This window comes from Cryptomeria japonica, chromosome 7 (assembly GCF_030272615.1).
Source record: "Cryptomeria japonica chromosome 7, Sugi_1.0, whole genome shotgun sequence".
NCBI classification, from domain to species: Eukaryota; Viridiplantae; Streptophyta; class Pinopsida; order Cupressales; family Cupressaceae; genus Cryptomeria; species Cryptomeria japonica.
The window spans coordinates 56,606,088-56,621,166 of record NC_081411.1 but is presented as its reverse complement, the minus strand read 5'-3'; the positions used below and the strand labels follow the sequence as shown (position 1 = coordinate 56,621,166).

The window sequence follows — 15,079 nt, the reverse complement described above, 5'->3', positions numbered from 1 at the left end:
AGTGTCAATTTGGGCTTTGATAATAAAACTCTTTGCTAGAGAACATGTTATAAACTTTCATGCAAAAGCCAATGAAGTAAGTGATGATTAGTATTTTTATTTAATCATTTAAATTATTTTAAGAGTAGCACTATTATATGGTACAAATAACTCGAAATATCCAAGCTAATCATTGGTCCTACATTTATTTTGATAGCTCTGTAAACTTAAGTGTAAATTCCCACTTTGAATTTGCTAAACCTATACAATTCTTGTTTGAGGTCTGGAATACATTGTATTAGTATTTCACACAAAAATGTCTTTATTACACTTAATATAGAAATGTCTTTGATTTCATTGAGCACATAAATATGCATCTCATGCATTTATGAAAATAAATAATAATTGTAGACACTATCTTCTGGATTGCATAATCCCTTACACCATTAGTTATGATCATGCCACAATATCATAGTTATTTGCTGAAGGTTTTCTAATGCTCTAATTTTTTGGACTAGTTTATCTGAAGCATATCTTAATTTTGTTAAAACTGTCAAAACCTCCATCCAACAACTATTTGCTAGAGGTTTTCTAATGCTCTATTTTTTTGGACTAGTTAATGCATATCTTAATTTTGTTAATTTTGTAGGTTTCCAAATATAGAAGCTCAAAACAGTTAAAACCTCCATGCTACAACTACTCAACAACATAAAATTCTATTAACATACCTATAGTTTTCAAAGCAATAGAAGCAATGTCTATCTTATGTTGTTTTGTAAATGACTTGTTAATTGCCTTTCACTAAAAACATTCATTTTCATAAACGTAAATCTTGTCCAGTATTGAGTAGAATATAAAACATGTGGTTCTTAGCAAGCTACAACTGCTTATCATTTTTGTGGAAAATATATGTTGTCAACTGTTTCTAAACCTAATATAAATAGAAACAACTTTACTACATCAAATTAACTTTTACAATCATTGTTTTATATTTTTGTTTCGTATTCTCGTTTTCAACTCAAAGTACAATACACACTTCTACTTTCATGCTTCTGCCATTAAGTTGGAACCAGTTTGTTAAATGTTGCAGCTATTCACTATTAAAACCTGTCAAGTTTGTTAATTCAATAACTAAAGACCTAGCCGATTGAGATAGATTCTATGTGTATGAGATAAGATAGTTAATGAAAAGAGTTTTTTTTTAACACTATTCATTTCAGAAGATTGCTTCTTGTCTAATGAGTTAATATTCCTTAGAACTATACTTATGTTTATTGCTCATAACTATATTTATGTTAGAATTTGTATCATGGTATTTGTATACGATCCCCCCACGCCTCTTTTCTTTTTTTTTTTTTAGGCATACATTGTAAGTCAAAGATAAAGGAGAGGACAATTACAGAGAGTTTTAACTTTTTGTTGGGTCTATAACAATGCTTCAAATCATCATCGAACTGTTTTGGTAATACTCAAGCATATGCGGTTGGCAAAGCATTTAGTCATCCTATTGTACATCACCGCTCAATGAGTATACAAATATACTAAATTTTCTAAAACAAGATGCAAAAGTTTAGAAAACTAAAATATTCTAGCATTTTTATTTCCTTTGAGAATCTAGGTACTCTTTCTCTATTTATTATATATGTTGTACAATATTGGTTTCATTCTTCTATATATTACCATTGCATCATAATACTGGTCATCTATTTGATGAACATATATATCAAATATTTGTTGTTGAAAAGATCCCTACTAAACCAAGGAAGTGGCTTACGTCAGGATTCTGCACATATTTTGTTCTGCTATAAAGATGCATGAATACACTTAAAGAAAGGTCATCCTTAAACAACACACTAAGCCACTTTAACTGCTTATGTGGCAAGTGTGGGCCCGTTTCTGTCACCAGTATCCGTTACCAGTCATGTTAAACCTGTACTCACTGTTAATTTCAAAGCCAAGCTATTCCCGCTTAAAAGCTCGGTGCATAAGACGAGATATTGGTTGCTGGTGAAAGGCAGAATATTCCTGCGTAGATGTGAACAAATCGTATTAGTGTATCTGAAAAAGAACAAATAAGCAAACGGTGGTTGCAGCAGGGATATTGGGAGCTTTGGAATAGTGTATTGACACCCATCAAATCATAATAGAAGGGTATAAGTTAAAGTTGGAAATTCTATGGTAGACATGTATGCAAAATGTAGAAGCATAGACAAGGAACATGAAGCATAGAGCTTTGTTTTTCCACTTCCTCTGAGTTTGGGATAACAAGTGTGTGTAATCAGTTTTAATGGGTTGAAATGCAATTATTTCCTTCACTTTTTCCTCGCCTTTGTGATGTATTTGCCATTCTTTTTGAGATTCATTACTCAACTTCTTCTTCAACCAAAAAAGCACAAAGAAAGCAATTGGCTTGAAATGTGGTCTCATTGAATACTATAATTGCAGGATATGCAAAAAATATGTTTTTTGAAAAGCATTTAGATACTTCCAAATAAATACGCAGGTGTAAGGCCAAACTCTAAAATCTTTGCCAAGATCCTCCTAGATTGTGCCAAAATGAGAGGTTTGGAACATGGTATGAGCATCTATCACATGATAACATGATAAACAATGGAGGAATTTTGTCAGATGTTGGCTGTAACCGCCTTGGTAGACGACCTGGTGCAAAAGTGTAAGAATAGACAAGGTACATGAACTATTTGACATAATGCCATAATTGTAGGATACGGAAAATGTGTAAACATAGATAAATAACCCAAACTGTTTGACAAAATGCCTCAAATAGGTATGTTTTGAATGGCAAGTCTAAAACTAGACTCTACTACATTTACCAGTATCTTCGTAGCCTGTGCCAAACAGGAGATTCGGATTAGGGTATAAATATCCTTCAAAGCATAAAGGATAGAAGAATTTTCTGAGAAGTAATTGAGGAATAGATTCTAAGGCTATATGGAGTTGAGGTCGAACGTTTAGACTTAAAGGTATATGTTCAGGTTGAAGTTAGTGAAATAAGTATTATGTGCATTTGTATTTTGTCTGTGAATTGTAATGTTATTAAATTGTAAGTAATATTTTTTTGCCAATCACAATCTCAAAATCATTGTTTTCTTGATCTTAGCCAACTAAGTAGACACTTTAAGAAATTTGATATTATATGCTTACATTTAATGTCATTCACCACAAGTTATTTCACATTTCTCATTTCTTAGGCATTCTTTCAGCTTAGAAGCATTTAAGGAGTAATTAATAGAAAAATACTTGGATAAGGTGCACTAAAACAAATCTAGATTTACATGATCATCTTGGAAACATATGGATGGTTGAAAAGTGTTATCCTTGATCCTTTAGCTAATTTTTTAAGGGATTAAACTAGGAGAATGTTTCTTCTTGTGACATAATGACCATCATGTCTATATTTTTTTTAATATTGTCAATTTCAAATAATAATAAAGACAAAGGAAACAGTGTGATGAATCAAGTGAAACAATTAGGAAAACTATATAACTTGTGAGATAATGTCCATAAGTGTCAGACACCTTTATATATATATATATATATATCTAACCTTTGACATTTCACATAAAAAACAATAATCTTCAATCCTAAAATAAAATATACTACACATTATCAAATTTTCTTTTTGTCCAAAAAAATTTAAATTTCATTATCATACAAAATTTTATACATTATTTAATTATAAAACTAAATATCTTTAATTAATACATTAATTTTTTTTAATGTAAATTAAAATAATATGGAGATCCACAATACACATTTATTAATCTAAATTAATAAGACTGACTGGATTAGCCTTGACTAAATTAACATTACCTATCTACACATATTAGTGGTCTAACCTAACCTAAACTTCAGGGAAAGATAATTTCTTTGAAATTGGACATATCTACACAATCGTTAAATTAGAGGCACCAAAAAATATCCAGCATGCATGAGATTAAGTTGGCCGAGAGAGTACAGTGGTTAACGTCCAAGATGTCCAAGGTCGTTGTGGGTCCTCAAAGGAGGGAATAAATAAAGCTTCTTTAAGACGTACCGCCTACCAAATATGATTCCACGCCTGGATGGTAAATTTTGAAACACATTTTCACCGACATTGTCTATTCGTGTAGTTTAAGTCATGTCCAGCCCATGGTCACTCCTATATTTTCCATACATTTTCTTCACTTTTTCTTCATCGTCTCCAGCAAGTTAAACCTTCTGTAACTTAGACGCTTTCTTGCCTTTCTCTCTTCAACCCTAATTCACATTGCTCTTCCTGTTCATTAGATATAAATTCATCTTCTTAAGGAAAGAAACTTCCTTCTTTTATCAAAATTCTTTAATCCATTGCTCTCTTTCATACGGCCGGCGCGTGTATTTCTGCTATTCCAACTTGTTTATACGAAGTTTCATAAGGCCATCTATTTATATGCACGCTCTGCTCGGCTTCAATTCACTCTTCCCTTCCTCAAACCCTCTCTTGTTTCAAGATTTCAGCCCCAGCCTTATTTTGCATCCATGGGATCATCTTCTTCACATTCCCAACACAATGTAGAACATCATGATTCATCTGTGGCATCTTCTTCCTTGTCCCACAAACCAGCTGAAGATTGTACAGCTTTCTCTGGAATCGAACCTCCCCATGAGAGGAGGAATGTTTCCGAATCTTCAAGACTAGATGATGTTTTCATCAACCATAGAGGCCCTGATGTGAAAAACACTCTAGCTCTTCAGCTTTATAACTCCCTTCAGAATCTAAAAATACGGGCGTTTCTTGATTCCGAAGAGAAAGAACTTGGAGATCCATTTCCATCCACCATTGAGAGAGCCATCAACTCTGCTGCAGTTCACATAGCTATCTTCTCCAAAGGCTATGCAGAGTCCCCATGGTGTTTGGCGGAGCTGGCTCTTATGTTGCGGAGTAAAGTTAAGATTATTCCTGTTTTTTCATGATCTGGAGCCTTCTGCACTACGCCACATAGAAAAAGGAGTGTACGCCAATGCATTCAATCAATACCGCCAGAAACCCAGGCACCGAGATAAACTTGATGAATGGAAAAAAGCACTCCAATCTATTTTTGTTATTGCGGGCGAAGAGCTCAACTGGTAACTTTTCACGGCTTCACTGTATTTGATATTTCTACATAGTATAACTTTGTCTTCGTTGAAAGTGGTCAAATGTTTTCTCATTCAATTCTTCTTCTGTTTATAAAGTTACGGTGACTGCAAGAACAAAGTGTCGGTAGTGCGAAAGGAAGTAGAAAAGAAGAGGCCATTTATAGTTGCCAAATATCCAGTAGGACTTCATAAGCTTGTAGAATATTTTGAAAAGCAGTGCAATATGAACAAACAAGGAGAAGGGAAGTCTAAGATTGTTGGTATTTCTGGCATGGGTGGAGTGGGAAAAACCACTCTCTCCAAGGATTTGTTCAACAGAAAGCGTTCAGATTATAGTCGCTCCTGTTTTCTGTTTGATGTTCGGCAAGCATCTGTGGAAAGGAAACTGCCTTCTTTGCAAATGAAGCTCCTCACAGACCTCTTTGACGAAAATGATCATCTAAGCTTTTTAAGCGTAGAGGAAGACACAAGTATTCTCAGCGATCGTATCGGACTGAGCGACATTTTGAGCTTCCTAATTGTTCTAGACGATATTGATAACCTGGAACACTTAAATGCCTTCTTGGTCACCGATATACTGAATAAATCTGGCAATACTCTGGTAATTGTTACAACTCGTAATGTACAAGTGCTCAGAAACACAGGAATTATGGTTTATTATAATTTGAAAGTAATGGATACAGATGACGCCAAAGAGCTATTTTGCTGGCATGCTTTTCATCAATCTTATCCGTCAAGTGAAAAAGAGGAGCTAGTTGACCGCTTCGTAGACCTGTGTGGCGGCTTACTGCTGTCTCTTCAGGTTCTGGGCAGTCATGTTTATGGCAAAGATCAGAAGTTTTCGGAGTTAGAATTGGAAAAAGTAAAAGAGACGGTGCCTCAAGGCATACACAAGAGATTAAAAATAAGCATTGACTCGTTGGACAATGAAGAAAAACAAATTTTCATGGATGTGGCATGTTTTTTCATAGGAGAACTGAAGGAAGACGCCATCAGAGTGTGGTAGATATCAGGAAGGAGCGCTCAACATGCACTGGGAAGACTCAAAGATAAATGCGTAGTTGGCGAAATAGAAGATTATAAACTCAGTAGACGATTCGAGAGTCACCTCGAAAATTTCTTTGAAGATTCCGAGGATCTGTTTGAAGATTTCAGAGAAGAAATTTCTGTGTTGAGAATGCATGACCAGCTGCAGGACTTGGGAAGAGAAATAGCAAAAGATGAGCATCCCGTCGCCTGTGGAGTTCTCAACACCTCGAATCTTTGGTATGTTTTTTGTCCAAATAACTACTCTGAAAGATTATAAATTTAAAAACACTCACAAATACTGAAAGTAAATAAAAGCTCAATCTGCTCTAAACTAAATTGAATGGAAATCTTATTTCATTGAAAACTTGAATGTGTAAATTACAATGATAGAGAATTATTTTATCAACAATTATTTTTCTAAGAATAAGATAAAACAAAAAAGCAAAAATTTAAAAGTTAAAACAATGCTGATTTGTTGATAAAACAACCCAAAAAAAACAGAAAAAAACGAACAGTTTTCTTCACTGCATACATAGCAGTGGTAACAATACCCAAAAAAGCTCATGTAGCAGTTTATGAAGTGCTGTTTCACTGCATACATAGCGGTGGTAATAATACCCAAAAAAGCTCATGTGGCAGTTTATGAAGTGCCGTTTCAGTAAATCAAAAAACTGAAAAACAAAAAAAAAATGACTCATCTTTCAGGGGATCATTTTTCATTTTAATCTTCAATCTCTTTTGAATGATCAATAGAGGTGAGTCCTAATTGATTTTAAAGCAATAAAATTTATGGTTGGAAGAAAATTGATGAAGATATCAGAAATTTGTTTAGATGAAAGACAAAACTATAACTCCATTTGCCCATCTTGAATCAAATCTTGAATGTAATAATGTCAAATATTTGTGCTTTATTTTGGTGTCTTTTTATAGATTGCTTCTTCTTGACTTCCTATGGGTTTCTTCTTCAGTTGTCTTTGCTATGGCTAGATCTAATAATTTCTTTAGTATTCTAATTGTTTCTTCAATCCACATTCTCTTGTTTTTTCAAATTCTTGAATCTAGAAAACTTTCTCAAACCCAATCTATACCAGATGAGAGAAATATTAAATTGCAACACAAATAAACTATTCTATTGATTCAAGAGATTCCAAGAGCTTCTTGATTAGATGATCAAGGATAATGAATGAATAACAATTGCCTCAATATATAAAGGTCCTAGATAAATTGCATAAATTGCATTATTAGAAATAAAGCATAAGACTAAAATAGTTTTTCCTCCATACTCATGTGCTAAATAAAACTAAAAAAACTAAAAGCATAAAAAATATGCAAGTGGAAGGAATTACTAAATATTCCAATAATTTCCACCTTAATATCAACCAGTAATGATTTTACCACAATAATAACGATAGATGATCTCTAGATCTTCCCTTCATAACATCTATGGCTGATTTCATTTCTTCTTTCAACTTGTGCAAGCTTCTCTTCTACCATGGTGTAGTGATTTTCTTTTTTATTCCATTTTACAATGTCCACATTTTCTCTCCTTCTATAGAACTCAATTTTTTTGACAAAATACTATAACCTTTTCTAAGGTTGAGAGATAATTTCCTCACACAAATTCATGTTGGTGGGTTTGATTAAATTTTGAAATTTACAAAATCTGTGATCTTCTTAATACAAATCAACTTCTTCTTTTTTCATTTGTGATAGCCTTTCTTTTTCTCCTTAACAACCTTACAAATGAAGGGCTTTGATTTTATTTCCTCACAAATTGAGGGCTTCACCTTTTTGACAGATGGCATTAGACTTGACAAAAAAATGCTTTGAGTACAATCTCCTCTTTTCAAGATCAACTCCTCAAGGAGGTGGGTTCTACATTGAAAGTAGGCTTGACATCATTGACTTTGAAAATACTTCACCCTTTCACTATGGACAACTTAACTAACTGAAAAATATTTAAAAAATGATTTTTAGTCTTCGCTGATCTCCTATGACAACTAAATAAAACTAAAAGTATTAAACTATGTTTCTAATTTTATATTTGAAATTTTGATTATTTTGCTACAGTATAAATCTCAACTACTTCCCTAATGACAGGTATCAAAGGCATTCGAAAGCATTCTCACTCAACCCAAAGTTAGGTGTGTGCATTCTTTTATGGACCCATCCATGGGTTGCCATGTTAAATACTTTATAGGGAAATCAAGCGAAATGGATGACACTTCAACCGCTTTACTATTGTTTCAACTGAATCTTTCTGGTAAAACACCCAAAAACATCCCTCCATTGATTACTCTTCACAATTTGCGATCTGTAAGCATTATCAATGGAAGACTGAAAAGACTGTGGCAGAATAATAAAAAAGGTATTTTGTATTCTTTAACCTAAAAAGTGAGTCTTTGTAACCGAATGCATTAGTTTATAATACTTTGGTGACTTTTATTTACATTCGAAATATTGAGAAAAAACTAATTTGACTTTTAGGCACCCTTCGCGCTAAAAGAGCTGGAAATCAGTGACATCTCTGGTTTGGAGGAGTAAGTTTGGGCTTTCTGCACTGTCTTTAAAAACTTACAATTTCTGAGTGTAGGCATCTGAAAAGAGTGATAGGAATAACTGATCTTCAGAACAGAATGGAATTGGAAATTATTAAATGTTGGGAAAGTATTGTTCGACACCTGCTTGAGAAGACTAGATATTTTAATTTTCCGAATCTGCAGAGTTTGACAGTATCTCATCTTCAAAAGCTGGTAGAATTGAACATTAGTGGGTGTACAGAAATTGAGGAGTTAAGTCTTGTTCAACTGAGCTGCCTAGAAAAAATTAGAATCTCTGGTTGTCCAAATCTAAAGAGTGTGGTAGGAATGTCTAACCTTAGAAAGCTAGTACAATTGGAATTTGAACAATGTCCATAGCTTGAAGAGTTAAGTGTTGTTCAACTCAGCTGCCTCGAAAAGATTAGATTATCTGGTTTTCCATATTTGAAGAGTGTAGCAGGAATGGCTGATCTTAGAAAGCTAGTAGAATTGCAAATTGAAGAATGTCCAAAGCTTGAAGAAATAAGTTTCGTTCAATTGACCTGCCTGCAAAAAATAAGAATCTCTGGTTGTCCAGATTTGAAGAGTGTGACAGGGATGTTCGATCTTAAAAAGTTAGTAGAATTTTAAATTGAAAAATGTCGAAAGCTGAAGAAATAAGTTTCGTTCAATTGAGTTTCCTGGAAAAAGTTAGAATCTCCTGCTCTCAACATCTGAAGAATGTAGCAGGAATGTCCGGTCATACAAAGTTGGTAGAGTTGCAAATTGAAGAATGTCCAAAGCTTGAGGAAATAAGTTTCATTCAATTTAGGTGACTGAAAAATGTTAAAATCTCTTGTCTATATCTGAAGAGTGTAGAGATCGGAAAGCAAGTAGAGTTGTACATCAGTGAATGTCCAAAGCTTGAGGTAATAAGTTTCGATCAATTGAGCTACCTGGAAAATATCACCATTCTTGATTGTCGGATGCTGGAAAATTTGACAGGAATATCTGTTCTTAACAAGCTAGTAATATTGTACATTAGTAAATGTCCGAGGCTTTCAGAGCTAAGTCTTGGTGGACATAGCTGCCTAAAATACATTACAATTTCTAATTGTCAAAATCTGTACATTTTGACAGTATCTCGTCTTAGGAACCTGGCAGAATTGAACATTACCGATTGTGGAAGCATTGGGAGGTTAAGTCTTGTTCAACTTAGCTGGCTTAAAAGAATAAGAATTCCTCGTCATCTCAAGGTGTACAGTTTTGAAGTGAGAGGTTGTAAAAATTTGAGGACAGTAGATATTGAGGATTGTACCTTTGTTCAAGAATTGACCATATGGGACTGTCCTGAGCTTGAGAACTTGCCAGAACTTGTACGTCTATGTGAGCTCATGATGCTTTCATTGAACAAATGTCCGAAGCTGAAGAAAATATCACTACCAACAACAATCAGGGAACTCACTCTGCATTGCTGTACAGAATTGCAAACAGTTGTAGGAATGTGTGATTGTACAAAATTTCGGGAGCTATTTATTAGTGAATGTCCCAAGCTGGAGAAAATAACTCCACCAACAACACTCAAGAAACTCACTCTGCATTGCTGTATAGAATTGCAAACAGTGGAAGGAATGTGTGATTTTACACACTTTCAAGAGCTATTTATTAGTGAATGTCCCAAGCTGGAAAAAATAAGACTGCCAAGAACACTCATCAGACTCTCTCTGCTTTGCTGTACAGAATTGCAAACAGTGGCAGGAATATGTGATATTACAGAAGATGGAGGTATTGATTACCACTCTCATTTTATTTTCTTTTGAAGGGAGGAATTTTTGTTCACCTTTGCTATTTCCCCTTGTTGTCGAATATACTCTTCATCTCTAATTGATCTCTGAAGTAATATGTAGTAAACGAAAAGAATCTAGTGTTGATCAACACACATTTTTTCTTTTCCTTTTTTCACGCAGAAGCTGCCGTCGGATTTTATTCAAGTAACTGGTAGAGCAGCAGATGGAGCGAATGGTTAATTACCTCGGTAATTACCAACCAAGATGAAATACACAATTACATTCTCTACAAGGGTTATTATTTTCCCTTTGACTATGTTTTTACTGACCGGGCAGTAACCGAAGATGTAATGGTGAAGAAGCGGTACAAGGTGACCGTGAAGAAAGGTAGAGGACAGAAAACTCTGACTGTGCTACGTAGAATTGTTGATCATCTGTACCATTTCTGGTAGTTTTGGCGTTGACACTGCTGTTATGGATTTCTTCGAAGAGGGATAATATTGATTGTTTAGGGAAATGAATTGGCACTTATCCCATTTAATATTATTCGACCCCAGTTTAAAGAAAAATAATGTTCAATAGATTACTAGTACAATGGATAATTTTAGTTTTATTAAGTTAAATAATATTTTAATACAAAAGCATTGGAAAGTTTATAATTCAAAGTAATTTATATGTGTAATTTTTTATAAATTATTATTTCTAAGATTATGAAAATTGTCTTTTTTTCATTTTTAGGGTATCAATAATATTTATATGCATAATTACCAAAACCACCTTTTTCATTAATATAAAATTATTTTAAAGTATCATTTTTTTTCACAATAAAAAAATAAACAGAATAAGCAAATCATATAAATGGGTATGGACTTTGTTACCATTAAAACATAACTTAACGTAGAATGCTCTCATGACCTTATGATTTAAATTTGAGAATAATAAACTTTCAAGCTATAATAAAAATGGCTATATATGTAAGATGTTGTCTCACACATAGCTCCCATTAAATTAATTATTGGAATAGTTACATTGTGGTCCTTCAACAATACATTATACAAATAATTATATCCTTATATGAATCTTGGGCATGTAAAACCAATTAAATAATAATAAAAAAAATATAGTTCCATCAAATTAAAGTAACACAACCTTGTGAATTACCTAAACAATGTTGATTATATAAACAAATTAACCCCCATTTCTATTTTTTTTGGAGTTGTAGCACATATACTCAATATCATGCAAAATGTAAAAGAAATCGTTGATTGGATACTTAAGTCTTTAATTATGTTGTTATAACAAGAAGTTCCTTTTTTCTCCATGTGTTTCCATAGTTTATCCATGAATACTTGATTAACGATCCAAGGTAGAAAATTTCACTTTGGATGACTTGGAAACCTTTATAGATTGCATTGTATCAAATATTACAAGTGGAGATGAAGGGGAATTGGTGCTAATGGACAAGATGGATGAGGAAGTTTGAAATTTTGGAGGATGCAATCAATGTAAGCTTTTAGTATACTTTTAGGCTTTGAGGCTTAAGATTGCCAAATAAATTTATCATCGAATGTGAAACAACAAAATATATGAAAATTTAAATTATAGAAGGAAAACATAAGTATGTTAGACATTACCTAACATTGATTCTTAGAATGGGAGTCTTGACAACCTTAAAACTCTAAAATTTTAATAAAATAAAACTTAAATGAAACTTTAACAAGGAATTAAGAAGGTTATCAATATCAATAAGGAACACATGAAATTATGGACAACTTTAGAAGTCCAAAAGGTTGAAGAAACACATTTCTAAGGGAAACATCAAGAATAGTCTAGACTTAGACTTTTATGGATTTTTGCATCTTTGACACTTAGACAATCCATTACAATGTCTTAGATTAGCTACAAAGAATGGTTAAAATGTGATCGAGGTGCATGAAATGGAAGACAATTAATAAAAAATATGTTATGGATTTGAGTCCTAACACCATAACCTTGGTGTTTGGGTTTTGATGGAGAAGATTACCTTTGATATTTTGGCTTTGTATTATCTATAATTAAGGTTGGCCATGCTTTAAAAAGGGATCTTGAAATTTCCTTAATTTATTTTTCTACAAGATATATGTACATAATTTTACTTTAATATCTATTGCCTCAATAAGTTCTTAGATATGTTCATTTAATCTCCTACAATAATTATTAGAATATTTTAAATTTTTATAGATATTATGGATTTGATACCTTATGGATATTCTAACTATCATGAAAAATCATATTTTTTCTTCCTACATAAGTTTATCTGTAGATATTTTATTATCAAAAGGGACTAGGATGATTTAAATATGGTTTAGAGTAGCTTCATTACCAACAAAATGTTATAGATAATAAATCATAATGGTACCCAAGATGGGGTATGATACAATTTATTTACTTTATCATTTTTATGTTTGCTTCTTACTAATAGTCCTTAAAGAGAAATCCTTTAGATATTATCTATATATGGTAAAACTAGATGGTTTATGAAATGCTTGACATGGTTTTTAACTAGATATTTGATTGAATTGTAAACTTTTAAATGGTGAAACACTTAGTTAGGAGTCTAATTTATCAAGTTATTTTATCAAATCGAGAATTTAAATGAGAAGTGGTGTAGAGTATCTTGTGCTAGAATAGTATTTTTATTTTTAACCTTGGCATAAGGATAAAAATAAAGGACCAATTGTGGCCCAAATTATAGCTAATGATAGGGTGCACTTAGTCTCAATGATATATAGATTTTTTTAGATTAAGGAACTAATAAAAAATTGGGTCTGTGATGTTTTCATAGATGTGGCATTGAATTTGATTTTAATTAAGATCCAATGCTATATTTTCTTTATAGGTATCATCACATGAGTTATTTAGATTACGACGATAATTGTTTCATAGATAAGGATCTATGATGTTTAATGGGTTAGAAGTAGGATTGGTATAAGTATGTCGGTGATTTGATAGATGAAGACCTATAAGTATTTACAAAATTATTGCAGGAATCAAAATTAGGATAAATAGAAATGAATGAATTTAATTAATTTGATTGATAAGGATTAATTGAACATAATTATTGATTTGGAAAGTCTCCCTTATTAGTGTGAGTGGGGTATATTACCTAACTTGTTGACTTTTGGGTCCTTTTCATATGCTAAGTTTAATTAGGTCTTAGAAATATTTCAAAAAGTATTAATTTTCAACTAGATCTTATCTTAAATTAGAATTTAATTCTTGAATCCTAGGCCATTTAATATTTGTTTGAGTTAGTTATCTCATGTTGAAAAATTAAGTCTTCTATCATGATCTTCTCTAATCCAATCACTATCCTATCCTTTATAAGAAATGTTGGAGTTTACGATACAACCATAGGAGCCGAGAATCATCTACAAGAGAATAATATCACACAAAAGAGATCAATCAAATATAATATGCTCAATAACAACCTAAGAATTTTGTATTGAATGCATAAAGAATATTGGAGATACAATTACAATGAATAATTCAATCCTTATAAAAGGATGAATGCAACCCTATATGTCGAACCCTAATGAGACAACTTAAGCTTTGATTATCCTAATTTAATAAAATGAAAAGAACCTAAGTTTAACTTAAGTGAAAAAGTAATAAAAGACCTAATTTTAATAAATAATTAGATAAAGTGTCTTGATTACTCCAACACCCCACCTTAAGATTAAGTTAGGAATAAGCTAAAGAGATAGCTATGAATTAAAAAATATAGCATGAATGAGTCCTAACCACTAGGTCTAATCAGGTTCTCATGTATAAAGTAATGCAACTCAAAATAATGTAACTTATGAATAAAGAAAAGTAGAATACATAATGGGATGAAACTCCTTCCCAAAAGAGAGAAAACAAATGAGAAATAAATTACATGAGACAAGAATCAAGGACTCAAGATTTCCCCCTAAGTATTTAATTGGTCATAGAAGTACAATGTATATTCTCCCCTTAGGAGAGAAAAGAAGAGATTGTCTATCAACCCATAAGAGAGAAGCTCCAATACTGAAGATGAAGGCTCAAGGATGAATGTTGATGAAGATATAAGAGTTGAAAATTATATTCCTCCTCTTAGGAAGGAAAAAATCAAATGGCCAAGACAAAAGAAACTCCATTAAATGGGATGAAAATAATAGTCTCATGATCTTTGCATTGGAACATTGCTCAACTATCTAATTTCCTAAATCAAAAGATGCAAAATCCATTGAATCAAATCTAAACAACTATGAAGATACCCGATGAACAACCTCTGAAGGCATGGATGATGGGATGACAACACTACTCAAACAACCATCAAGGAAGAATAAAATATCCTCAATCGTATCTCCAATTTCTAGAGTGTGTGATGTATTAAAAATTGTTGCAATGTCTATAGTGTATGACGTATTGAAAATAATTTTTTAATATTTGGTAAGTACTCATCCTACTCTATTTAAATTGGAAGGGAATAAATAACTTGATGAACTGAACTAAACACTAAAGAAGTAGGAGGTGGAGGAAAATCATAATAAATCCTAGGAACCATTGTGGATGATGGAAGCACACATAGGTTCAAGTGACCCAACCTCTTCTTAGATACTTTATCTACTCTCGATGGATGAT

General features: G+C 32.5%; 1 protein-coding gene across 1 annotated transcript; it reads left to right on the top strand.

Moving 5' to 3' along the window:
- The first annotated feature begins 4,497 nt into the window (after positions 1-4,497).
- LOC131047175 (disease resistance protein Roq1-like) lies at positions 4,498-9,296 on the top strand. The gene is made up of 6 exons (XM_059208201.1): positions 4,498-4,900; positions 4,962-5,085; positions 5,194-6,099; positions 6,187-6,363; positions 8,720-8,987; positions 9,117-9,296. Exons 1-6 carry the CDS (start codon positions 4,498-4,500, stop codon positions 9,294-9,296), a joined length of 2,058 nt encoding a protein of 685 aa, XP_059064184.1.
- The last annotated feature ends 5,783 nt before the right edge of the window (positions 9,297-15,079 follow it).